The sequence below is a fragment of the Pithys albifrons genome, chromosome 4 (assembly GCF_047495875.1).
Source record: "Pithys albifrons albifrons isolate INPA30051 chromosome 4, PitAlb_v1, whole genome shotgun sequence".
NCBI classification, from domain to species: Eukaryota; Metazoa; Chordata; class Aves; order Passeriformes; family Thamnophilidae; genus Pithys; species Pithys albifrons.
The window spans coordinates 83,623,091-83,650,946 of NC_092461.1; the positions used below are offsets into that span (position 1 = coordinate 83,623,091).

A 27,856-nucleotide genomic window follows, 5' to 3' on the forward strand; every position below is an offset into this window, starting at 1 on the left:
TTGCCTGTGATGGTCTGGCAAGCCTGCATGTGCTTCGCATCCCTCCTTGTGCCCCTTTTGGGAGAAACCCATCATGGTTAATGTGTTGGAATACAGCACAATTAATATACATTACGAAAAAAAACATGCAAGAGTGTTGCCAGTCAGAACGATTTCGAAAACACTTCATGTTCTTGATTTCCTTGAAATAGTTTGTTTACAAGTTTAGGCTCAGATCTGACAGTTGGGCATCCCACGTGAATGCACCAGCACTGCGCAGCAGCATACATTGTGAAAGTGCAGGCATAAAGTGCAGTGTTGGTTCTGAAATGCTCCAATCATCATGTGAAGTTTGGCCAAGTGCTTTGTACTGTGTTACAGGTTGTGCTCCACGTCTAGGTGGCTGTCTTTGAGCTGGGCTCCAGAAACATCAGATCCCCATCACATGGATCCTTCCTAGTGGGAGTGCGTAGAGTTGGGCAAGGGACTGGGTCTCACCTGTGTGTGCCACCTGGTCGTTGGGGACCAGGAAGGGCTTGCTAGTACAGCAAGCTCTACTGGCTTTGGGGAAGCTGACACAGAAGTTGACTTGAGGCAAGGTAGTACCTCAGAGGCCAAAGCCATCCTAGTTAGGGACCTTTACACTGCTACAGCTGTGTTAGCACATTCACTGGCACAGAGATTTTGTTAGAGAGGAGGGGAAGGGTTGCACCCTAAGGCATTGTTATGGTGCTGCTGAAAGCTGCTGGTACCAGTCTGGCCTCTGTCGCCCATGTTGTGAATTCTTCATCTGTCTTCAAACCCATCGAATGGCTGAATCCAGATCAGGTTCAGCTTTAGTTATGGGATAAAGATTGATGTAAGCTATAAAGTATTTAAGTAGCCAGAGTACTGTATGAACACTGGAGTTTGTTTAAAAGTCCTAAAGTTCCCTTGTTTGCCAGCTGATGTTTCCAGTATTGTTTTCTTAATTTCTAGTAGCACTCTTCAGACTTCAGAGACCCCTGATTTTACTGAGGAAAATAGTGGCACAGTCAAGCCTACGATGCCTCCGGACTTCAGAGAAGATTGTTTCAGTGGCTTTATTAGTAATGGCCTCTTAAAACACTATGGAAAATGAAATAGCAGCAGCAAGCCTCAAGAACTACCACCACCTTTATCATTCACTGAAAAAGTCAAGTTTTGGTCTAATGAAAATTTTCTAAAACAAAAGACCCAAACTTAACTACCATGAGCTGACACGGGCAGTACAGTAATAATGATAAACTTTATAAAGCAAATTTTCTCTTATTAATGTGCTGCAAAGCACTGTAAAGATTCACAGTGCTCAAATTAAGCTATAAAAGATAATAGAAGAGCTTATAAAGTTTCAGCACAGTGAATGATTTCACGACAATGGCTTTGTTTATTTTAATGATGGGAGCAGAGGGCATTTGCATTCCCAAGGGGAATAGGTGCAGCAGTTACATTTTACAGTTTCTCTGTCATTATAGCGATGTGCTTTTTTTGCAGCTCTGTGACAGTGTACTTTATGGATTTTAAGTAAGTTTTGAAGTTAAAAACTTCATTAGGGAAACCAAACTGGAAGTTTACTGTTGCTCTGATTCAACTGGTTGCAGAAATAAATACATTTATTTACACAATACACTTGGAAAATAGTTGAGGACCATGACTTTTTAGTGACATCCATAATCTTGACGTAGTTCTCTATGGACAACATGACTATTACAAGCAGTGGTGTTTTCCTGATGAGCTCATCCAAGGAGCCAAGAACCAGTTGGAAATAGAGGCAATGAGTGGAGGATCCATCTCAGATGATCTTTTTGCCTTCCCAATCGCATAAGCAACTATTTTTTGGCAGTGCTGTGTCTGACAGCCCCCTTGTGATGTCCACTCCACTGGCCACCCAGCCTTAACTTCCATGTGCATGATTTTCTAGAGAGCAAGTATAGCAGTGAAGTAGGGAACTTTTCATCCAGCTAACTGGAATAACAGAGAAAAGTCTGAATTTAAAAAGTTAGATTTGAGGTATTGCTAACTGATTTTAATTTGAATGCTGTGTGTTCATTTCCTGACATTTTTGCAGGTCTGCTTTCCCTCTGTTCCATTCACTTTCAAAATTGATTTACTAATCTTAGCAAAACCACCTGGAGAGAACTGCATTGTATTGTTGTGAGGTGATTTTTTTCTTTTAATGTAAGTTAGTTTTGTTGTTAAGCAGAAAAATGTCTGCATTGATGCCATGAAGTGCTCTAAAAGAGCATTTATTGCAGGCATGGTTTGCATCCAGGGCTTTGTACAAAGGCATTTACACACAAGTGTGTACGCAAATACACAATTTTCAGAGACACTTTGATGATGAGAGGTTGGTGCATGTTGCTGAAATATAAAAAGGCTGCAAGAAAGATCCTCTGAACTGAGACAATATATTTTCATTCATTAAGAGGGAGAAAATCACTTTTTTTTCTGAAGTCACAGCTTCTCAGACTGTTCATGGCTTTGAACAGAAAGATGTTTAAGATGAGGAAAATATTTGCAGAGTTATTTGCTTTTTTAAATTTTGCAGCTTTGTCTGGTTTTTGAAGGAAGGATTAAAATAAAATGAGGAAACTATATCCTTTTCTTACTTGTAGGGGTGGAGGTTTATCCCAGCTGTGAGCAATGTTAACTTCCCTATAAAATGCTTGTGCATTGCCCAACAACTCTCGTGTGTTTCAATTAAAATTTGGCATTGTCAGTTCAGATTTGTTATAAGTGCCGTTTGGTGGTTTATATTACGTGGCTGAGGATGGAAGGCAAAGCATATGTGTGCAAAAAAGGCATTTATTTGGAAACTGGAGTTGAACTGTGTTCAGTTTTTGCCAATGCTGCTTTTAAGTTTTTGCTATTTTAATAGTTTTCTGAAGTGATGGTGTTACTAATAAAAAATACCCCTCTGAACTGGCATGTTTGCTTCTGGCCACAATGTAAATTTAGTTTGGTTATTTGTTAAAAATCCATGTAGTTCTCTCTGCAAATGCATATTTGATGATTTTTTTCCTTGTGATCTCTGTATGATTTTAATAAAAAAGCCCAGAGTCTTTTTTTGAACTCTAAAATAAATGTAGAGCTTCAGTCATGTCATGAAGTCTCAACAGATAGAAAATGGGGTTTATATCCACATATTTTGATGTATAACATGATGTAACAGGAGCAAAACCTTTGATTTTTAAAATTGTGAAGATACATGTGACTGAAAGTGGCCCATAATGTGTACTGAATTAATCTGCCAGGGTTGGTAGGTTTGGTTTTAGTTCTGTCATCATGCAAGGGAACAGATTTTTTACATCATTTTGGTTGTTTTTTCTTGTATGTTATTTAAAAACAAAGAACACCAACAACCCCAAGACAATGAGTATTAAGCCAGAACAGTAAGAAGAGTCAGTAAAATGTCTAGGTAAATCAGGATTAGTCTTGCTAGCTGATGTATGTGCTGGATAGCAACTTACTCCTTCCAAAAAAATGGAATTCTGAACATTATTTCCTCCCTTTGCCATTGGGAAACAGACCTGGTGCAGTTCCTCTGGGGTTGTTCTCTCAGTGACAGTAGCCCTTAATGTTTGTCTGCAGTCCCAGAAGACAGGAGAGCAGGCAGTGGTCCCAGGGGCATGGAGTGTATATCCCTTTGAGCTGGAGGTGGGATGATGCAGTCAATCTGTGCATCATTGCCAAGCAGAAGATACCAGTTTGCCTATGGGTTCTGGGATGACCATCCTCCTTCAGAAAGGTCTTCTGACACCTTCATGTTGCCTTAGGTCAAGGGTATGAAGAAATACTTTCGTGGCCATGCAGAAAGAGAGCGCCATTTGTGGGATCAGATACAGCCGCGTGGATTTTGCATTTAAAAAGAACGCGAAGCACACATACTTAGTTTGATGGTAATTAACTTTGAACAGTGTACTGAAGTATTTGGCACATTTAGAAGTGTTTTAAAATCAAGGTTTCAATTTGTTTCTGAGAAATTTTGTAGTTAACCCAGTTTCTGCTCTTGATGCATGAGTGACTGGGTACCATATGATGAACTGTGTTATATAAGATGCTCAAATTGTTGATCCAAAATTCTAGCTATTTAACTCTTCTGGGATCTTAGTGTTTCTTGTTTTATTTTTGTCCTGTTTTCTCTTTTCAGTATTTGAAGTGTTGATATGAAGCCCTTTTCTGCCAGCGCCGTTAGCAGAAAGAACTTATGTACACCCATCTGCCTGTTCCTTGGGCATGGGAATGGGTTGCACTATCAGAAGCTTTTAACTATGTGGTAGATTATTACAGGTGGGATTTTCCTGCTTTCCCCTCTGTTTCCTCTAAATAGGTTTGTGTCTTGCAGCAGGATATAGTGCAGTAAGAATCATCAGCATCATTGGTTCCATCTGCTTCCTCAACAGGAAAACTACATTTTATTTGGATGAGCTTTGCTGTCTCTTGAATGTTTTGAAAGAAAAACAGTTTCTCCCTTTCTGTGAATCTTTCACGCCCAGATGTTTGGGTTTTTATTGTATTTTATTAATAAGTCCAATGCTTTCTTAGCTGTAGGGCTGCAATGCAGCAAGCAGATGCTCCTGTTAGAGAACATTCCATGATATTGGAAGCTTAATTATCAAAGGCACAAAGTCAGACTCTCATTACATTTTCTACTTGCTTTAAAAGGAAAAAAAAAGGCAAAAAGTATTCTTTGTTTTTATGGTAAGACTGATGATAGGTTAACAGCTGGGAAATACAAAGCTGCAGCTCTGTGGCTGAACAAGGAAGATAATGATTGTTCATCTGCAAAGATCATTATTTTCTTCTAATATGAGATTGCAGTGTTTCCGTTTGTGGCTGTGAAGCTTTAATTACAGTTCATAATTATTTATAAATTACAACTGTGGAGGCCCTTCCTAGAGGAGTCTGCCTTTATTGCAGAGGGTTGCAGCGGTGGGGGGGGGGGGGGGGGGAGAAGACTGACATGTAGGCTTGAAATGCCACACAGTTATCTTTTAGATATTTGAAAGCAAATGTTGTGGGTTTATACTTAAAAGGATATTGTGAAACACAAAAACAAAGCCAGAGAGGTCAGATTTTCCTAAATGCATGGGTAGTATGAAAGAGAACAGATGAATGGGATGTTTGCTTGACGAAAATTAATCAGCCCAATTTTCTTTGATAAAAAATACCAATTTTTGAGTGGTTTGGTCAACCACCACTCTGTTATTAAAGCAGATGCTGTCAGTGTTGTGTTGCTAACAGCCTTCTTCAGTTCCATGCACTTCCATGCTTCAGTTGTATCCAGAAACTGCATATGAGCACAGCAAGGATGTTTTAAAATACGACAAGGGTATAGTAGAAGATATCCAATATTAAACATTGGTAGAAAAATAGGCAGTACACTAGATTACACAGATTCAAACATTATGTTCTTAATGAGTTGTTTGGTTTTGCTAATTGGGATTAGAAATGCTTTGCAAATTTCTGCTGAAACGAGTTGAAATTCTCTTACATTTGTGCTAAGCAAGAACTTCTCAGCTTAGGGAATTTCACAGATTTAACTGATAACAGCAGTATTTCCCATGCCTTTATGCAGCTTGTTTATGTAAAAAGCTGTCCTTCAAGTGCAAGAAAAAATAACCTTTTAGCTTCTTGTATGTTGAGTAAGGAGGGATTTGAGAGAATGAACTGTGTAGTTCTTTGGGACATGAGCTTTAGCTGATCACCTCAGGATACTGCTTTCCAGCTGTGCTCTCATTGCGAATTTTTGTGTTTTGTGAGTGGTTTTGCAACAGATTTTTTGAAGAAGGCCAGGCTTAAAGCAGAATATGTATTGTTGGTATTACCTGGAAATAAAGAACCATTGACCTCTTACTTAGGTAAAAGAGTTCTTTGGCATGATTTTATGGTGCGAATAGAGTTGATTTAGATTTGCATAATGATATATTCTCTTGAGAACAAAATCAAATTAATCAAAACTCTGCTTTAGCATTTTCTGTCTTTGTTGCCAGCCATACATCCTCTCTTCACTAAGCATTTTGCAGCTCCTCAATCCATAGGTAGAAGTTATATGCACTTCACTGACAGGATGGGAGGCCTAGAGAGGTCAGGTAACATGCCCAGAAATATGAAGTCCAAGAAAAAGACAAGAAATGCTAACCTGTTATTTTGTTTCTTTTCTCATTTCTGTGTTGAAAATTGGAGTAAAATTCTGTTGTTAGTTGTAACTAAGATTTGCTGTGGCAATTACTTATGCCCCAATGACTGTGGGCTTTGAAATACACACGTTTAAATGCAGAAGGTGCACTTTCTTCAGTGTTGTCTGGATTATTTAGTAATAAAGCAGAGTTCATTTTCCTTGGGCACAGGGCTGGGCAAAACCACTGTAGACACAGGAGTGCTTGAATAGGGCTTCTCATACATAATAATCTAGTTATCCAATGTCATTCAGAGGATAACATTGACGTAGATGTTCTGGAAAGCAGAGCATATGGAGACCATGTAGAAGCAACTGTTTGGGTCTCTGGATTGTTCTGTTGAGTTCAGTGCTCAGTCCTAATGTAATGATGGAAATGCAATTTCAATTTATTGGATTTTTTAGGTGTTAGTCAAAATGAAGACCTGGTCTTAATGGAGGCAAACAGGTTCATGTAGGTTGTTGTAGTTTAGTGTGAGAATCAAAACTGGTAGAGTATGGATCAGCAAACCTCAGGATTTTTCAGTCATCTAAAATATGGTGCATTTCTTATAGGAGAAGTTTTAGGTATTTCATATAACAGGGATCCCTTCTGGATACAGCTACACATCTTTTCAAGTTTTAAGATAGATTTGTGCAGTTGGAAATAATTGCACACCTTCTTTAGGTTAGAAGAGGCATAGACTGAATTGCACAAACTGCAGTTATATTGCAGAATGCCAATGTCTTCTGTGCTGCTCTTGGTAGCGCTGGGAACACCCTGCAGCTGATATGCTCAGTGCTGTCAACCTTTTCTTCAAATTGGGTTTTACTTGTCTGATAACGTTCATTTGTGTTTCTTTGAGCAGCACGCAGACGATGTTTGCTCCTGAGACACTGTCAATAAACCGTATGAAATTTTGTGGTGTGGCTTGATTCACAGGAAGCTAGAACCAGCTTTGTGTAGTAATGTGTACAAAATACTAGTGGACTTTTCTCTTACGTTCCTTGCCCTCCTGAACATCTACTGCTCGCAGCAGATGGACCTTAATTGCAGAGACTGATAAACAGCCTTTCAGAAAGTTAGGAAATTCTTATCTGTGCTTCTTCAAATAATGTGGTGGCAGTTTATGCCCATTCATTTGTATAATTCATATTTTAGTCTTTAACAGAAAAGGATTTTCTTTGGTCATGGCCCAAGCACATAGGATGCTTTATCCTTCTCGAGAGTCCCTGAGCATGCTGTCTTCCCAGAGGTGTATGTAGCAAACCCAAATGCTGTGCAAGGAGTAGTTTTATTCTTCTTGAGTGTCTCTTCAGCATCAGTTCATTTTTCATCACAGTTAGCAGTGTTCTCTTCTGCATTTTGCATTTGTCAAAATGAGCATCATGTTGTGCTTTTTCATTTGTACCAAGTGTTTTGACAGAAACTGGAATAATGTTGGATAACTCCTTCTATTAATCTCTGAACTGTCAGATTCTCATATATGTTTACTTCCATGGCCCACACTACTGTGGGAGGACTGTGCCATTCTGTGTCCATAAGCTGCTTGAGAGATACTGTCTGCTGCATTTTCTTTCTCGATCAGTCAGAGTGCAGATGTTTCTCCCTTGAGAGAAAAAGTGTGGCTTGGCTAGATCCACACAGCCTGCTTTTTATGAGTGGAGTAGGTACGTGTGTCTCTATCTTCAGTGTGTATAATAGAAGTTTTGGCTGCTCTAACCAATGCAGTGGAAGAGGTTGATAGCATCTCTGCACCCTCTCTTTGGTGGTGTGATGTCCTCACCCATAAGATGCTGTCAGTGGAGAGTGGAAGAGTGCCGCTGGATCTCCTAGAGGTGATGGGGGTGGTTGACTTAATTATAACTTGGTGCAGAAGAGGAGCACTGCCCATTTGCTTTTCTTATGCAAGGTGTGTCCATGTGCTCCTGTTACACCTAAAGATCTAAATAAAAAGCTTGGACAGCTTGTGTTAGCTGATGGAAAGCTAAGAATTGTGTGATGCACACTTGGGAAACAAAGAGCTTGTGAGCAATGTACAGTGCATGTGTCTGTGTAGTGGGTTTTCAGGATGAGGTGAAGAGGAGCCAGAAGAGATATTTTTTTGAAGCTGTGGTGGGTTTCGGTGGGAAAGGAGAAGAAGAGAAGTGTATCTCTCATCTTATGCTTGGCTCCACCTTGATAATGGTCTAACAGCAGATCAGCAGTGGCCATGTTGTATTCTCCTGAGGTGTTCCCTCCTTGTTCACATATCCTGCATCTCACAGCAGAGTTAAATGAATAGCTTCCTTATCCTACTGCAGCTTGTCAGAGAGGTCAGCTTCTGCAGCTGTGATTCACAACCACAGTTTTTCCAGTGATGTGAAGGGTTGCTAAATAACCTTTGGAGTATAGCTGGATGTTGGATACTCCAAGTCTTGAGATATGCAGAATCCCCATGGTTTCTGGCAACTGCTCATTTCTCAAGCAAGTCACAGAAATACCAGTCAAAAACTTGTCTTCTCCTTTTCAATCTGCTCAGTGTAATTTTTGCTTTTACCAGCCTTCTGCAAATTCAAGCATTGACCCTTTGTTCCTCTGGAAAAATATTGAAACTGGATTCTGCTCTTACTACCTCTTTGTTACTTTGGCAAATAAAATTCAGAGCTCAGGTTTTTCTTTGACTGGTCAGGTTCAGAGAGCATCATGATTAATAATTCCTCTTGACAGTCTCTGGTAATTATAGTTTTATTAAGGTCCAAAAAAACCCAATGCAATCTTCTTATTTGCACTGCAAAACACAGCTTGTACAAATTCTCCCAATAATTATCTCATCCAAATCCAGTAGCTTGTCATGAAGATCTAAGTACTAAGTTTTCCACTGGGGTTTTACTGCATTCTGTCAGAACAGATACGGTAAAATGTATGGCTCTTTAGTTTGTTCGCAGAGATAGAAAATAGAGGACCCAAATTAATTATTTAACTTAACAAGCTTAGTGGAAGGAAATGTGGCATGCTCCTTTGTGTTATGAGGTATTTAAAGGTTTTTTTCATGTGAAATATTCCTTGCTATCTGATTACCAGAGACTATTCATTTTGTCATGAAGCTACTAAACAGACCAATTTTTTTCATTGGTTCATTTTGTTGCTTAACTCAGAAAAGAAATAAGCAGGAGGAGGTAGAGGAGAAGTGTCTGTACTGAAACATTCATCCTCTTTCTTTTAAACTGGACCTTGTCCGTAGTGTCTTTTGCAGTGTGTGCTGGCATTTTGATTTATAGAACATATTCTTGACAGGCCAGAAAAACACAGCTGGGGTTTGGCCATGTGCCCTCTTCTCAAGACCTGTTTCCTGCTTCAGCTAATGCAGACAGACCACACCTGACTTTAGTTGTTCTCTCTTTGCCCCAGTTCAGGGAGTGCTGTACAAAAAGGAAGTAAGAAGAAGCTTGAACACTATTCCTAAACAAACTTAAGAGTAGTTGAAAATACCTGTAGGAATATAAATATGTATAAGATAACATACAAACTCATTTTATTTGTCACTGAAATGCACCAAAAAAGTGAAATACAGCAGCTATTCGAAAAGTCACAACTGACCTATACAAATATTGAAGAGAGAAAGTAAAACCAAATTATATGTGCGTATATGTGTGTGAGAGAGAAAGATGCAGTTAGATAAGCGTATTTTGAAGATTTAGTTTTCTGTTTGATTTGTGTATGGTCTCCTGTGAAATTCACCTTGGTTTTTTTTAAGTGGTCTTTCAGTTATGGATTTCCCAAGAACCAGGATTCACTTAGCACTGGTGCAATGCTATCCTGGAAGAAAAATTATAGAAGTCAATAAAATAAACGAGGATCACACAGTAAAACACAAGCCTTACCACTATAAAAGATTAGGTATAATTGGTAGATATTAATCTATATCTTGTTTAAAATCTCTATGAGAAGCAAAACGAAAGCCTGGAAAACTTGGTAAATCCAATAGGATTTGGAGAAGTGAGCTGTATGTGTGCACAAATGCTTAATTTTAAATTGCTTTAGCAAACTTTAAAATACATTTAAAACCGCCCAGTTTTGTAAAAACAAAATATTTTAAGTGTTTTTCCAGCCAGAAACTTCTTAAAGGTACATCGAAGTCCATGCTGCCTTAACATATAGGAAGTATAGGCATTAGTTCAGCCTAGTGTTTAAGCATGTGATTAGTTTAGTCCTTGTCTGGGCTTCAGTCAGGTCACTTTTTTCCTTGAATTTGGAGAAGTGCTTCAATCTCCTGTTGAGCTGGAACCCTGCTGCCAGCTCAGCCTGCCTTGTTTCTGTCCTCCTTTCGTCCACGGAGTGAGTGCCAGCAGCAGCCAAGCTCCCACTGGGGTTTGCCCTGTTGGTACTTGCCTTCTGCAGGGACCACAGGGAGTGCAGAGCAGGGTAGCTCAAGGTCTCTCCCCTTCTACACTTCTTTCACCTGATTAAATTAAATTAAACCACTGTTCACAAACTGTTAAGTAACTTTGTCAAAAATGTAAATGTGTGGGCTTACTCTACAGATATTCCTGTTAGGAAATGTGTTATACACCTTAGTGAAACGCTGTCCTTCAGCATCCTAAAGGATGCCAAGGACTATCACAAGAAATGCTTCTCATGGCCATAGCCCTTCTGGCAACAGATCCAGTGAGTTCTTAATGCTTGTATGAGACCCTAAAGCATGTGTCCAGAGAAACAGATTGTATATAGTGAAAGGAAATGGAAAAAAACCCCTCCAAACAAAACACCCAGTCATGTTTGTATGTCAGCCAGTGCTTTTGAGTTTTTCAAGACATTACAGAAATATCAGTATTGGAAAAAGTGGTATTTCACTTCTTCTTGCAGTGCAAGTTCCTCCAGGCTTGGTCCTGGCTGATGATTGCACAATACTTCATAAAATGTAGATATTAATGCAGGATTTAATTATCCTCTTTGCTTACTTTTCTTTCTTTTTTACAGTGTCCCTTTAATACTGCATCTTCAAATGTTTAAAAAAGAGAAATAATGGGTTTACTAGCTAAGTACACCGTGAGAACGTGTAAGTCACGTAAGATGTTAAATTGTCAGAATATTTTCTGTTTGCATCTTATGTGAGGTTCAGATTCTGGTGTCTTTCCCACGACCAAATCTGAGAAAAGTGGAGAGAATGAACACAAGTGGATTTTATTTTTCTCTAGATATTCTATCATGTAAGCACATAGTAGCTGAAAATCTTTATAGAACAGCTACATGTTTATACAACACAATGACTTGCTTTGGTTGCTTCTGAAACTTATATCACAATGCAGTGGATGAATAAAAGCAGAAGTGGAGGCAGAGTTCCTGTTGCAATTGGAAAGGAGGCAACAGATGGAGCAAAGAGAAAATCTATAGTCTTTCTAGTCCACATTTTGTTCTTGCCACCTATTCCTTTTAATGGGACTTGTTCTCACTGGGTTCTCTCTGCAGGTTGTGAAAAATATGTTGCATCAAAGGTCACACCTTATTATGGTTCTGTCAATATTTTTTATTTTCCGCTCTCTTTTTCAGATACATATTTTGACTTTTCAGTCCTTTAGGCAGGTTGGTTTAGCATTTTTGCTGGTATAAAAGGATAAACACATAACTTCACTGGAGCTGGCTAAGCCACACTGACATGTGTCAGCAGAGGTCCTGATCCATTCAGTGCTTACAAACATGCCAGTCTGTTAGGAAACAAACACAAACCTCCTCCCTTTAAACATAAACGGCTTTAATGGGAACTTTCTGGGTAAGGTAAAGTACAATAGAAAGGTCATAGCTATACATGCGGTTTTAAGTGGAATATGCAGCTTTTCTGATTTGCTGTGGTATTGGTTGGGCTGCTTTGTCGTCTTCACCTGGCCCATTAGTAACCTGAGAAACCTGAATTTGTTGTGCAAATGGAACGGATTAAAGTCTGCCTAATGAAAATGATCATTAAATAGCCTAGGTAGGTGTAAGTGTGAAGTGTTTTATAAGTACTGAATTTAGTTTTGAGTTGTGAGGAGGTCCAGCAAGTGCTGAGCACTGTGCAGGCTTTCCCCAACAGCCTGTCCAGTTCCCTACAGCCTGCCAGTCTGTGAGCTCATTATCTGCCAAAGGAGGAGAGTGCTTTTGCAGTGACAGAAAATGCTCACTTTGGGCAATCAAGAGATACCAGTATCTACTTTCACTTGAGTCCTTAAGGGAGGACTTAAACCTGATGCAGGGCACTATCTTTTAAATGTTTGGGTCTAAATGGACTCTCTAAGTGTTTCAATGTCCTGCAATGTTGTTAAAATCACATTTTTCTGTCTGAAGAAGCAGTGATTACTGAAAGTGCCTGTGTCATAGAGTTTCTTCAGTGCTATTGGGTTCTTAACTAGTTCAGCAGAAGTGTCGAATATGCGGAAAATAATTATTCTTTTAATAGTAAATTTTGCAGTAAAGTAAAAATATTTTATTCTTCTAAGAGTCAGAAGTTTATTATATCTAATATGTAGGTGTAACAGTAAGAGAATTTCCCTGGGTGCTAAGGTATTAGTGCATATCTTGCACTCAGATGGGGAAAAGAAAATGTTAAAAATGGAAGGCATCAAAATGGTGAATTTATAACCAAAATCAAAAGTTATAAGACTGAAAAAATGAATGCAAATATAGACCTGCTCTTATAAATACAGAAGAAACTCAGGCCTCTAGAGAAAAAGCTTGGTAAATGAGTGCAGCATCCATCTGTAGTCATTACAGAATAGTTAACACAATGTTAAAACCCAAAAGAAATACGTGCTACTGTGTATGTATATTATCCTTGCTCAGTTGTATGCATTTTAGAATAAAATAACCTCATATGAAATGGTTATTAGTTGCATAGAGCACTTCAAAGGGTTGAAAACACATCTCAAGGACCTACATAACATTCAGGAATAATGGCATTTTAAACACTGTCCTAAAATTTTTTATTCAGTATTTTTTGACAGAAGATACTACACTTAAAGGCTTTTTTTCTTTGTCCTTAATTTCCATTTTCTCCTCTATTAGGTTGAGATGTTTGTGTAAGAAATGGGGAAAACATCTTAAATCTGTTCTGTAACCTTATTTGATTTGAATGCAAATTACTCGATTTGAATACAAGTAACTAATCAGTCATTCCTGTGCCGTGTTTTGAGTCAAAAACGTGTGTTCTTCAGTAATACTGGCATAACAAAACTGGGGGAAAAGCACCAGCAACATCATTAAGATTCATCTTTGATAGCAACTAGCTTTCATTGACTATCTTCTGAGGGAAATGACATTCATCAGGTGTCAGGCTCATTTGGCTTCAGTAGCACTCTAGAGATGCGATCCTTTTTGTCCCCCAAGGCAGGTCCCTACTGAAGCCCCTGAGGGCCAGCTGGCTATACCCCAAGGAGCATGTGAATCCTCTCTGCAGTTTTGGACTATCTGGGATATTCAGACTTAGCTTCAGGTATGAGCTAGTCTCTAGATCTTGCAGGTCAGGGTAAAGGGTAAGGGGAGCGAGTGGTGGGTTTTTCACACTGTTCTCTGCAGCACCAGATGCTGGCACTGGCAGTGACACTGGCAGACTCTGATATGGACTGCTCCAGCTGGTGGACCTTGAGTCCAATCCAGTACTGCAAACCATGTATTATCTAAAATCTGTTAGTAGGTCATAAGATCATCACAGATGTACTTTCAGCCTGCCTGTGCCACTGAGTTGAGAGATGGTGAGCCAACAAGCATCATTATGTGAGGGAACAGGGTGGCTGGGGAGTGGGTGGGTTCTCTTCCAAGTCCTCTTTTCTTTGTTTTCTAAGAGAACCTTCTCCCTTAACGTGGGCCTGTATGCTGTTCGCCTTCAGCCCATTAAAGTATTTGTATTCTGGTTTTTAAAACCTTGTCGTGGAACAACTGTAGGATTCAGTGAGCTGCAGGTATCCATGCTATGCAGAAGTAGCAGGATCAAGAAAAATGTAACCACCTTTCTGTTGTGTAGCCGGTGGGTGTTTTTAACCTTACCAAGTATCTGAAGGCATCTGAATTATATCATCTGTGTTACAATTGAGATTTTAAATAGATAATCAACAGCAAGACATACAACGTTTGATAATCCACAGTAAGACATACAAAGATTTTTAACTGCAGAAGACTGTAACAATGGCGTATATAGTGCTGGTACACAGTGTTCTCTTTTCCTGCTCCAGAAAAGGAGGGAAGTAGCTATATGAAATGCTAATAATTTCACTGTGGTTTTGAATAGACTAGACTTGAGAGCCTTGAGTATTTTTCCTTTTCCCTTTTAACTGCAATTTCGTTATTGTATTGCTGCCCCCATCTCTACTAAATATGGCTTTTGAAATGTAAATCATATCATGTTCTCAGAGATGCATATGACACCCTCAGCACTGTTCCTCTTTGCACTTCAAAGAGCTGTGTGGTCACACTTTGCATCTCAGCAAAATCACAAGATTTGCCTTCTGAAGATCTCCTTTAATGTGTACAATCAATCCCTGATAATGTATTTTGGGTTTTTGTTCCCTGGAGTCTGTTAATTTTAGTGTTGCTACAGGTCATCAGGAAACATAATCTCTTCTTTTTTAATTTCTCAGTGAGCGTGCCTGAGGGGAGAGGAACACAAGAGAGGAGAGACAATTGAACATCACCATTGGCAGAGACCTGAAAAAATGTTGCTGGATGAACACAGGATTAGAACTTAATTGTAAAAGAGAAAGAAAGTCTTGACAGGCGATTTGCTTCATTTTCACATTCATCATGGCACAAATCCTCTGGCTGGCTGGTTGATGGAACTGTCCAACTCTTCCCGCTTAGGTTCAGTGCAGATCCCTTCTGCCTACAGACTGAAAGACCTGGGATCAGGTGGTAACTGGATAGTGCCAAATACAGAAATGGAAAGAGGAATGGACTCTGATGAGCTAAGATGGAAGTGACTTGACAGCAACAAGCTCAGCAGTTGTCTTGAGGAAGGACAGGTTGAGACGAGAATCTCAAGCTTCGCTGGGAGAGCAGTATGCAGGAAGCTGGTTTTCAGGCCACAAATGCTTTCACAGGTAAGGATTTCTGTTCTAGTTCAGCTTATAGTTTTGGGACAGTTTACTGGAGTTTAGAAAATGAATTTAATAGGTCCTGACTGTCGTTAACCTCTTGTAGTACTTTCAGGTTAAATAATATTTTAAAACAATTCACGTGAAGACCAGCTCAACACTTGTATTAGCAGTGAAGAACACAGTCATCCATGTTTCAGCCTTCTGAAATGGATGGCCACAAGCCTTAGGAAAGGTTTATCTCAGCTTTCCTTGTTGAAGTACTCACTAACAGCTTAAGTATGAGTAATCTCTTGAGTCAGTATAAAATGTCGTCTGTAAAGTTGCTCTTGTGCTCAGCATGGGAGTTTGGTGAGGCTGCAGGATGGACATGGTTTGTATCAGGACGCTTCTCAATAAACATGTCACTGTTGAGCCTTATCAGCCAGAGCACATCTCTGGGCAGAACTTGCCAGGTACCCTCTCCTTAGACTCCCTCCCGCCCCACTGACCTGCTGCAATGCTTGGACTGGGGAAATTGGAGGATTTAAATGATAACTCTTTCACCTGAGTCTTACCCTGTGGATGTATTGAAAATAATGTAATGAAAAAGAGGATGCCAAGGTGGTGTGTCTTCTGAGGAAAGCTCCCTCTAGTGTAAAGTCTGCTGGAGTTCATTCAGTGCTTTCCCTGGATTCTGATTTGAGAGGTGGGAGAAGGAAAAGAGGATCCTGCTGCTTTGCTATCGTGTCTGCTGACCAGCTGAGATACTGGCAAAAATGCATAGAAAATCAACTGGATATTCCTCTTGTTTTATTAGGTCTAGAAAATGGATTAGTAACAGTGAAAATTAGTGATGTGCAAGACGTTCATTTTTCTAATTTAAAATTTTTGCCTTTAGAAGTTTCTTGGATTCTGGGTTGTATGTATGGGAAGATCACTTTCTGTCTTAGGCTGTTGCTGTTCTAGAAGCACTCCCCAGGAGGAACCAGCAAAATGTTCGTTTCCATGTGGACAGGCTCCTGCTTTGTCATCTTCCAAAGGAGATCCTCCTCAGAGGCTGCTCTCACCCTCCTGGAGGCAGTGGGGTGTGACTTTGTGGCCAGCTGTGCCCACTAGCACATTGGTTTGGAGCAGTAGTACAGTTCTGAAGTGTCTCCATTGCCTTCATCACTTTGATTTACAGCATAGTTTTTGTGCATGTCAATGAGACACATCCTGAAGGGGAGAAAACAGGAAGCTTTTCTCCACATGTGCTCCAGCACTGATGGGAGATGTGAAGTCTGGGATCACTGCAGGACCCTCCTGTCTCTGCCTAGCTTGCACCATGCTCCTAGAGCTGCCCACTGTCATTCTTGTCATGGTTGCCCTTGCTGCTCTCTGCCAGCCCTCAGCTCATTCCTAGGAGTTTCTGTCACTCTTGCTCTCCACCAAAATTCCTACTGTGCAGATATCTGCTCTCTTCTGCACCCTAGGTTTCTCCTTTGCTGAAAACCCTATTGTTTCTAGCACCCTTGCAATATTATATTATCTTCTCTCCAGCTTTACACTCTTCTGCCACAGTGTCTGCTATCCCTTAGCTCCAGCTTTACACTCTTCTGCCACAGTGTCTGCTATCCCTTAGCTCCCAGCAGTTAGGTTTTGTTGGCATTGTGACAAGGGTGTCTGGGTAGTGGGGTGTCAGAAAGATGGGAACCTCATGACTGCTGGTGGATGGAAAAGACCTGGCAAATAGTGCTGCATAAAGTTCAGGGAGGCCCCGGACAACAGTCAGACTGTGGTGACAACCCAGCAGATTCAGACCTGTTCTGGAGATATACATAAGAAATTCTTGTATTCCTTTGGAATTGCCCTCTGGTAAAGATGTTAATAAACATATGCAAATCTTGGCAGCTATGCTAAAGAATTCTTAAACATTAAAATGTACCATATATTCAGGAGACTTGTAAAGGAAACAGGTTGAAATATAATTACTTTATATGAGGTGAAAACTTCCAACTTGTATCAAGCTGATATCCATATTTGTTTTTTGGAGATCTTTCTTGCTTCTGTTTAGATTTATATGATGTATTCAGCAGTAAACAGTGGGTAGGTATGTATTTCTTAGAGAAATTCATTGGACAGTATTAGGCTAACTTAAGAGTTGTGATGAAAGTGCAATGGCAGATGCGTATGGTTGCTCCTGTGATCCTTGCTCCTTTTGTTTTATTGGAATGCAGCTGTAGGAGAGGACAGTAGCTGCTAGTGGCAGAGGGGGCATGACCACATGTAGCAGGGAGCTAATTTGTACAGAAAAGCTTTGATATGTGAAACCTGTGCAGGGTCAACTCTGAATCTAGCCATGCTAAATGACTGCAGCTATTTCAACAATCAGAGTAATCATTTCAATTTACAGCTGACCAGAATGCTGGCAAAAGAAGCCTGGGAGAACAGTGCCTTTGTGTAGCCACCATAAGAATATTTAATAAATCTTTCCACTTTTCTGATTGCTGTGACTTTGAAAGGCTTACAGTTAGGGCTAGGAGATACTTTGATCCTGTCATGTATGCTTATTTTACTGGCACAGATGCCAAAGCTGCCCTTCTTTGCAGATGTCTCTTGTCCCAAGAGATGGATTTATCCAACCATTTTGTTGTGTATTACCAAACAATCATGTATGGTTAGAACCTTTTCCCTTTACTGGCTAAATGCTAAATTCAGTAGAGCATGTGAATATAATAGGCTCCGGATTACCAAATATACTAAAAACCAATGGAAGGGACGTGCTTCTAGGCTTGATTAGGAAGGAGATGGCTGAGGCTGTGATGGTAAAAGGCAATTTGGGTGATAGCAATCATGAAAGAGAGAGCTTATCATTCTTCAGAAGGCAAGAAGAGAGAACTTGAGAATAAAAGCAATAGTATGCAAGAAAATAGATGGTATTCAGCTCATACAACTGATAGGTGAAGTTTCTTGGGAAACCTAAGAAATTCTGACAATTTTGAAAGGAATTAACTTCTTTTCCAGTCATAATAAAGACTATTAAAAGCACAAATAAAAGGTGTCCCAGTAAAAAAGTGTAATAAGAGACAAAATTATATGATCTGACAATTGAGGACTCACACAGAAAGTCAAAACTAAATATGTTACTAGAGATGAGTGTAAAAGAACTTAAGAAAAATGCAAGGGCCAAGTCACAGAAACAAATACAACTAGTAAAGGGCATGGTAATAGAAACATTACTACTATGTTCTCCGTAATAATAAGAGGAAGACTGAGTTTCTGGACTACTAGTTGAGAGGGAACCACAAAACTCATGATCTGATAATGCAGAGAGTACTGAGCAGTTAATGTAAATTTTTGCATCATTCTTTGCCAAAAAGGGTGACTTGTAATCACGTGCCAAGAAAAGAACTGCCACCTTGAGAAAGGTACGAATTCCAACTAGAGCAGGAAAAGAAGAGATTATAAACTAGTGAGTTAGGATAACAAGTATTTTAGAACAAGCTGGAGCTTATTAAATTCTCTGCAACATAAGGTGAAATAGCTGAAGCAATGTCTGAGCAATTAGTGGCTACGCTGGAGAACATTTGGAGAACAGTTTAAGTTCAAAAAATCTGTGAAAGGGCACACACTGCACCTGCATGCAAACTTTTCTGGGTCCTTTGCTGTCCCCTTGGAGGAGCTAGCTTATCTTAAAATCTTGGGGGAAAAGGTTTGAATCTTATAGTCAACTTATTTTTTTAATAAATGGCCTGTAGCTAATAATATCATGAATGAATTTGCCTGGGATTTTTTCCCCCAGAAGGTACCATGTGAGCAGAACCTAATTTTCGTGTAAGTAGAAAATAGTATATCTGGATTTTTGAAAGTCTTTTCACACTTTCATAAGCAAGGTGGCAATATGGGCTACAAGGTGGGTACACAGTTGGCTGGAAAGCTGTTCTCAGAATAATTACTAGTGATTCATAGTCAAACTAGAAGGATCTGTCAAGTGGGATTCTGCCCTGGATTGCCTGAAAATATTCAATATTTTAATTAATTATTTAGATGATAGAATCTGCATGCAAAATTTCCAGATGACACCAACCAGGGAGAGGACATAAACCCTCTGAGCACAGGATTAGAATTCAAAATTAATGTAGTATATTGAAGAACTGATCTAAAATAAATATGATGCAGTTCATCAAGGTCTAGTTGTGGCTGGGCAGGAATAATCAGCTGTGCAAATCAAAATGTAGAATAACTGGTGAGACACCAGGTCTACAGAAAACAGATGGGCAGTAGCAAGGGTTCAGAAAATGGCTGTGAATCAATGATACTATGCTCTGAATGTTATGCTATGGACAGGAGTCTGCATGCAAAATAATTTTCCACCCTACTTGTCATTTGTGAGACTAGTGTACCATTTCTGTTCTGAGCAGCACTCTTTGGGCCTCTTGGAAGCATCCAGAGAAGAGCAGAATGAATGGCCAGAGGTCACAACGTGAGAACTCAAAAAAGAGTATTTTTCAGACTAGAGCAGTAACTCTCAAACTTTCTGAAGATTTTTTTCCTAGCTTCCCAGAAGCATTGCAGATTTGTATCAGGGCATGTGTCTGATGCACTGAGTTACATGACAAATGATGACCATGATACAGCAGTGCTTTGGTGTGATGGTCAGAAAGACCTCCTTACTTGCAGTCTTCTTAATTTCTGCCAAGTTCTGCACTTTCTGCATTGGCCACTCTCAGTGCCATAACAGTCGTATGGATTCTGGACAGCCAAGCTATGTTTCTAAAATCAGCCACTTTCTTCACTAGCGTGTGTTTTGAGCCCTGGTTTAGGAGAACAGTGTGATTCTGAAATGAGGTCTCTATCACTAGGACATCCAGGATGATCAAAGGATGAGGGGAACACTATGGGGTGGATTAGGAATCAGTGCGTGAAGCGTCCTGACCTTTTGAGGTCAGTTTAGGTTTATCAGGATTTTATTAACTCCATCTCAGCACAAGCTCTGTCAGACCTGGACTGACTTGAAGGCGTTTGTGCCCTGTGACCCTCTGCACTGCAAGAGGGATTATTAGCTCTGGTACTATGGAAACCAGCATAAATAGAGGTTGCTCTGTGCAGTGGGCCCCTGCCCTTCAGTCTAGAACTAACTTTTCCTGTCATCATCTGATCCCATTCTGTGATAGCTGCATATCTTCTCTCTCACACCTTTCCCTGTGGAAGTGATGGCACCCTCAAATCTTTCTATAATCCCTTGCAGCCTTATGTCTCAAGATCATTGTCACCAAAACTTGACCTTGGGCCATACCTAGAGAGACCAAGTTACTCCCAAAGAACAAGTCCCCAGCCGTCTTGCTTTAGTAGAGAAATGGAACTCATCTGTTTAGAGATCCTCGTGCTCATAGAAACACAGCTTAGTGGAGTTTCTGCAGTCCCCCCATCTCTGTGCTGTATCCCCAGCACTCAGGAGTTCTGCTGCATTTCTTGTCCTGTGTTTCATGCTATGCCAACCTCTCTTTACCTCTTCTCTCATCAGTGCCCACGCCCCTTCTCTCTGTAGTGAGGCTCCACCATCCTCCCCTGTTTATACATCTAGTTTCACTTCCATTTCAGGTTCCTTACCCTTTGGGCAATCTTCCTGCTTTTTGCTGCTTTACTTCACCTTATTTTTTTTCCAGACGTCTCCCACTTCCAGATCAACTCACTGCAACCTAATTCCATGTGTAAAAACCTCTTCCCCTCTTTTCTAGTCTTAACCCTTCCTCTCCTCATCCACCCTTCTCTGGGGTGAGTACCTTTCCCCATTTCACATCTCTTCTGCTGGCTCATGTGGGACTTTGCAGGAAGGTGATCTGAGAGCCTGGCATTCAGTTTGGCTTCTCTCTCTGCATCTTGCTTTGCTTAACTGCTGGTGTTTTGGGTGGAGATGTCTCTGGCATGGGGGTGGTAGTGCCAAAATAGGGAGGCTCCTTGAGGGGATTACATGGGAGACCAGATAAATTGCTCCAGCAGATTGAATATGACCTAGTTGGCTATTATTCATTTAGAGAATGGAAGAGCAAGGGAAGATGTGATAACCATTTAAAAATATATGGAAATTTCATGTAAAGAGGAAAGTAATAGAAACTGTTTTCCAGTTCTGCTGGGGATAGAGCATGAAGTAACAGTTGAGCTTACTGTAGTGGAGAGATTGAGGTTAGACATTAGGAAAATCTTTCTAATGGTAAGGATAGTTAAGGACTGCAGCCGATTGCCTAGGGAGGTTGTAAAGTCTCCGTCACTGAAGGTTTTTAAGAACAAGTTAGACAAATATCTGTCAGGAATGGTTTATGTATGGCTGATTTTGCCCTGGGGCAGGGGAATGGACTTCATGAGAGCACTTCCAGCCTTACTTTTCTGTGATTCTATTATTGCTGGTTCCCTGGATAATAAGTGTACATTTTGAAAGTTAGCAACCCACCTGTACTACTGTGTCATCTCAGTGTTCAAGCAAATTCTGTTGAGCTCTTGGAATAATTGATAGAGGATAGATTAAGAGTTGTGGGTGTTTAAAGTATTAACTCTGTTTTTGCTGGAACATTACTCTGTTGCACTCCTTATAAACTGACATTCTTTGGACATCTTATTTTTGGGGTATGTGACTTATGTTTCTATATCTGTGCAACTTGTATAAAAATATTTTAATGTTATAGAAAGACTGCACCTATTCTCCCATTCTGCAGGATGCGAGTATTTTAAGAAACACTTTTGCCCTTCTTAGATAGTTGGAATATTTAAAAGGTAATTTTTAAGAATGACCAAAAATAGGAAAAAGCTAAAGCAACAACCCTTTGAGGCTGTTTTCTTTATTATGAATAAAACTGTGTACAATTTACTTAGCATCAAATACATAACTGGTATATCTGCTGATGAAAGTAGCCTTCTTCCTCGGAATTATAATTGAGGCTCAATGTAAAATAGCAAAACAGGTTTGAAATGTATTCTATTAAGCATATAATGTAATTAATATTGAAAGCAGTTGAAAACTCATTTATACATTAACACAGGTCTCCCACATTGCTGCTGTCATTATTTGCATGATTTTCAAGTACAGATAAACATTTCATTTAAAACATGCAACCTGAATATGTAGCAGAGCATTCTCCCCCGTCTCTGTTCCAGTTTTGTTTTCATCTGCCTCATGCTGGTCTGGCCATACTAAAATGTCTGCAATTTTCTTAACAATTACATTCTTATTTTATGGATTTTCAAGGTTACTGTGACACTCACAGACAACTCTGACTGTCTCTTACTCAGCACACAGATAGTAACAGATCACATTCCATTGTATTCCTTAGATATTTTATTTAGGATGTACAATTTTTGGAGGACAGATAGTATTCTCAGCAAAAATACATGGAAGAAGATATAACCTTAGTCTCTAAGAGTTTACTATCTACATATGTTACATTCAGTAGCATTCAGCAGTACTGTTTTAAATATAGTAGTGCATAGTTTGGAAGTCTCTTCAGGGCTAAACATTTTAATAGAATTACAGAAGGGTGTGAAACTGTGAAAATCAATTCTCAAGTACCCCTGACATGTGAGAGTGATAACTTTTGGTGACAGCTGAATTCCTCTGTTGTCCCAAAGGTCAGTGATTAGAAAAACAATGCTTTCTGCTTTAGGTTGGTCTTCAAATCTTGAGGTTGGCTTTTAAGTTTTGATCCCAAACTTTGTGTTGGTGAAACGTTGCATTTTCTTCTTTCTTTCCTTTCATCTCAAGAAAACAGATAGTTCTCCTCAAACATCTGTCTGAAAGACTGTTTAATCTGAACTGGCCAGGTGCTGCCTTTGGTGATTGAACTGTTGCAGTCCTTATGAAAATCAAGGGTCATGTCACAGAGGCCAAGGATTTCACATTTAAATGTTTCTCCTTTCAAATTTATGTTTAACTGGGGTACAAGACATCTTTCCCTATTAGCTTGTTTCAATGAAGCACTACATCCTTTTCCACTTGTTAAGGTGAATAATTTGTGTGACAGTCACTTCCAGAAGGTGGCCTTCCCATGTGAAGCCACCTGGAGCTCAGTGACTGGGGAGTCAAGAGAATGGCAGAAAAGAAGTTGAGAAGACTCCAGAGGAAACGCAATACTGCAGTGCCCCGTGAAACAACTTGAGAGTCGCTGGACTCGAAAAAGGATCTTCCACAGACTTGGAATTGCAGACTACTGCATCATCGTACTTCATTCATATGAAGCATCAGCCTAACATTATTACTCTGACCTGGAAAGATTTTAAAATTATTTTAAATTAAATTTTCATTCATATTTGAGTTAATTTAAATTCTATTTAGAAGTCCCTAAATTTTGAGTCTAAATGTGGTTTTGGCTGTATATGCATGATCCAGTTGTCTTGTGACCATCCAGAGCCAAATGAAAGGCAGTGGATTGGGCACACCAGGGCAAAAGAAGGTTCAAATTGAGAGAAACATTATGGACAATGCTACTATTAAAATTATTTTGTGAAGTAATATAGTGCTGGAAATGGCAAACTTCTTCCCAAAGTGAGAGAAAATGCCCCAGCATGTTCAGGGAGCATAATAAGCCTGGATCCTCACCTTTGATAACCGTTTTTAGCAGATGATATTCAGCTGTAGCATTACCATTTGCAAACCTGGCGGTTCTTTGGAAATGCCCATCTGCCATTTCTCATTTCTTAATAGTACATGTCACGGTGCCTTCATGTGGTACAACTTAATAGCCAATTCCAGACTAAATATGACAATAAATTTAGCTGTAAATATGCTATGTTTCAGCATTTAATCATAATAAAAAGGCAGACTTTTCGAAAGGACAAAACGGATGCATAGTCCCTCAAGTAAAACTCAGAAACTAAAAAGCAGTGAAAATGGATTGTTAATTTTGCAGTGTATGCTTTCTGTTAAATCATTCTAATTAGCTAGGTAGCTTTCTTTTTTTAATTATTTTTTTCCCCTCAAGAGAAAAGATGGTATATGACAGTCGGGCTGTGCCCATGGCTTGCTGAGGATATTGTTACTGCTGCAAAGGCCCTTTGTGTGCAGTTGGTGTTCCCCAGCAGTGGGAGCAGTGCTGGTACCTCGCCTTGGAGCACCAGCATGAAGCAGGCTGGAGATGCATTTTGTGCAGACTTAAAAGTGCTAAAAGAGGAAACCCAACACCCAAATCAATGCAAAGCTACTGAAGCACTTGACTGTGTCGTTTTGTAAGAGGAAACATAAGTCATGTTAGCCAAAACCCAGTTTTATTAATGTAAAAATGATGGAGGATATTCCCATGCACTTGGCTGCAGGTGGTGGTATTTTGAATGAATAGTGTGAGGTGAAGTTTTGGTCCAGTATTTTGCTGCCTGTTTTTTCTGTAATGTCAAGCAGGCCCATTTGACTTGATATTCTATCAAAATTCTTTTACCCTAAAATAAATAGTATGGATTAATGTTACATTTCTTTGTTGTATGCTGTGGTAATGCCTTTAAAAATCAAAGATTGCAGTCTGGGTGAAAAGAGAACTTGAAAGTATTTGACATTGCAGAATAACTGTGGTAAAAAAGCCTAAAAGTTATTGAGGAGAAGGTAATACCCTGTATACAGAGTTAAATGCTACATTTACATCTCTGGTGTTTATAAGCTTCTGCTTTTTAGCAAAAGAGGCCAGCAGGCATGGGTGTGAATTTAGGTTTGGGGTTTATGGGTGGACACAGTCCTTCCTCTGAGCCTTTCTATGAAAGTGTGTGTTCCAGTGCCTTTATCAGCTACATCTCTCATTGTGGGGCTTGTCTTTCTTCACAGCAGTACTTTGTTAGGGAGCAACATGGATCCACCCAGACATGCACCCCATGCAGTGCCTCTCTCTGGTTTTCACCCGGGGGGTTAACCCTTTTTAGAGGGATACTCACACCCTTTTTAATTTCTACTCAGCCCTCAGCAAGAGCAAAAAACCAAAACGTTCGGTTTCTAGTAAGATCATTACTTGCTAATAGGGTGTAGCCTTCAGGCCCTTCCGGCCTCTTACAAACACCCGAAGACACTCTTTTCCCTTTGAGAATTTGTCACAACACTCTGATATCATTGTAATAACACTGCTGCTTTCTGAGACCCCTCTTTTCCGAAGCTGTGTTTGTGCTGATTTCTGAGTAAGGGGGCTTCAAGCAGGTGGGCTAGGACAAGTATCTGGAGCCCAGAAACTTGGAGTTTGATATCAAACCAAAATTCCTCTGTATCATATTTGAATCCTTTCCACTATAATCTATTTTGGTCACCTCACTGTCATTTGACCATAAAACTTTCCCAGTAGTTTGGCCTGCCGAATCTCTAATCTTTCTTTGAAAGCCATCAGGATGAGTTTCCCAGGGGTTTGAGTAGATGTATCACTCTGGATGGCAAGCAGGGGTGCTCTCCCTGCTACTCACCACCACAGGTCCATCTCCATGCTCTTCCATGCCAGCATTAACAATCTGTTAGCAATGGAGAACAGATTGAGCAATGTATCTTTCATACATTGTGGATTTTGATTTTATTTCTTAAATTTTTTATGCTCTTGTGTCCTTAGTTTTCTGCTTTCTTCACTAGAAAGTCACTCTCTTCTGATTTAAGGGTAAGAATAGAGGAAGCTTTGTTTGAGGAGTGAAGAGTTAACAATGGAGATTTTTTTTATGGTGAAAACACCCCAAAAGAATCCTAATTTACAGCCAACATCTAAGCAGCATCTTCAATCCATGCCTCTGAGGATAAACTCTTCTCTGTTGTTAGCAGCTAAAATAACTTGGTTCAATGTCATTTGGTGACTGACAATGCTGCATGCCTGTGTTGTAGGTGTACATATGATGAGGTGGTGGTAGGAGGACGCAGGACAAGGTACTGGCTTCAGAAAAGCCTGGAAGACTGGCTTGGATATGAATTGTTCAAGAATTGTCTGTTTATCCTGGAGGCTCAGATTATACAAACCAGTAATTCATACTGGCTGAAGACGGATTCACAGCCTGGCTGTGTACTCAGTCAGTCCTTGATTTAAACGAAAAAATTGGAATTTGCTCATGAGTCTCCATTTTTCCCCTTTCTGAGCTTTATTATTCTTGATTTGTTTATCTCAAAAGAAATACTTACAGGATAATATCTACTTGGAGTTGCTCAGAGCGAGAATTTGAAGAGACACATGACTTGACACAACAATGCAAGAATAAGTTCAGAAAAGTTTCACTCTTAACTCAGGATGTAGGTGACATCTGTGAACTTAAGACACTTCTTTTTTTTCTGTAGGGATCATAACTTTTGTGCCCAAACCAGTGCTTCTTATATAAATTGTTGGAAAGGTTATGTGTAATAAAAGGAATAGGGATAAGCCCAAAGAAAAAAGACAGCGAGTATGGTTCTTGGAGATGTTTTTATTCAGTGCCTTCTCTAGTGTATCCATGAAAAAAGTGCCATAGCATTGACTCAGTGACTTCTGTACAATCTCTCAAGTATGTCATTCTTTTAAAACTATGTTATTCTACTTTTTGATATAAACAAGTAACTGTTCTCTCAGGCATATGAGTCCTGCGCATAGTGATCAGTGTTGCCTCAAAGAACCTTCAACTGACATGAGGATCCACTGTGCCAGAACAGCGAAGGTCAGCTTCTTTTAAAACCTCAGCATCTATAAAAGGCAAGATAGAACAAGAAAGAAAAAAGTGTTGCAGTTCTGCATTTACAGATAGACAGCTAAGTCACAGATGAAGTACTGGCGTGGCATGAGCTAGGGAGCTTGGCAGACCTGAGAACTAAAGTTACAGCCTCCGAATTTAAACCCAGTATGAAGGGTTAGATTACAACCAAAAGCACTAATGGACCTAATGCACTGTTTTCTCATATTTCCTCTGTCGTATCTTTATACTTTTTACTTGCTGCCATGAGGAGAACAAAGTAAGTCAGTAGGATTTCTTGTGGAAAATGCAGTCTTGCTTTGTGCCAGCATTGCTGGGAAGGATTTCTCTGAAGAAGAATTACTGCTGCCCATAAAATATGTGACACAAACAACCCTTCTCATCTGCAAGTATTAATTGTGCATTGGGAAGAAGAGGGTGCTGGGATACCAGACTGCTCGAAGGATCTGGGGTATTACTTAAGGGTTTAAAAAAATATGTCATTGAATTGCCAACTAGAGAGTAGGATTATTATAATTTATGGAAAAAAATGTAGTGAGATGAATACAAATAAAGCTGTCCATATTAGTTTCACTTCTTTTTCAAAGATCTTTAAATGCAAAATAGGATTTTATTAATGTAATGCAGGCAGGCTTATTGGTTTGCTGCTTTATACACGTATGGATCAGACAATGTGGTGTCTTAAGACATATTTTGAAGAGCCTCTAAAGGCCTGTTTTTTATGTAACTTGCTTTATCTGAAGGGAAAAAGCAAGTTTTATGGAAAGATCAAATTTCCAACTAGTGGTCTGTTTGGAAGGCAAACAAACAAGATGCCAAAACCCACAAGTATTCAGGCATATGAGCCCTTCATCTTCAGGAAATCTTTAAATAAGCATTCAAGATCCTTCAGTTTGCTAAGGGCCATCTTCTGCTACATACGCAAAACAACATTAAAACCAGACATGGGCAACCAGTGAGGAGAAAATTCTCATGCAAGTGAAATTGGCTGTTGCCATATTAGCATTTTGCTCTCACGCAGTATTGAATGTGAACAAAATCCCCCAGTTATCG

At 39.7% G+C, this 27,856-nt stretch overlaps 1 protein-coding gene across 6 annotated transcripts in view; it reads left to right on the forward strand.

Moving 5' to 3' along the window:
* LDLRAD4 (low density lipoprotein receptor class A domain containing 4) overlaps nucleotides 1-27,856 on the forward strand; it is a 288,364-nt gene that overhangs the window by 91,190 nt on the left and 169,318 nt on the right. For 5 of the 6 annotated variants that reach the window (XM_071554878.1, XM_071554880.1, XM_071554877.1 and 2 more), the window contains one exon: nucleotides 14,741-15,199. In XM_071554878.1, coding sequence (XP_071410979.1) covers nucleotides 15,160-15,199 — 40 coding nt within the window. In that variant the 5' untranslated portion in view covers nucleotides 14,741-15,159. Of the gene's footprint in view, nucleotides 1-13,580; nucleotides 13,600-14,740; nucleotides 15,200-27,856 lie in introns of those variants that run through there. The other variant, XM_071554881.1, reaches the window with a different exon arrangement.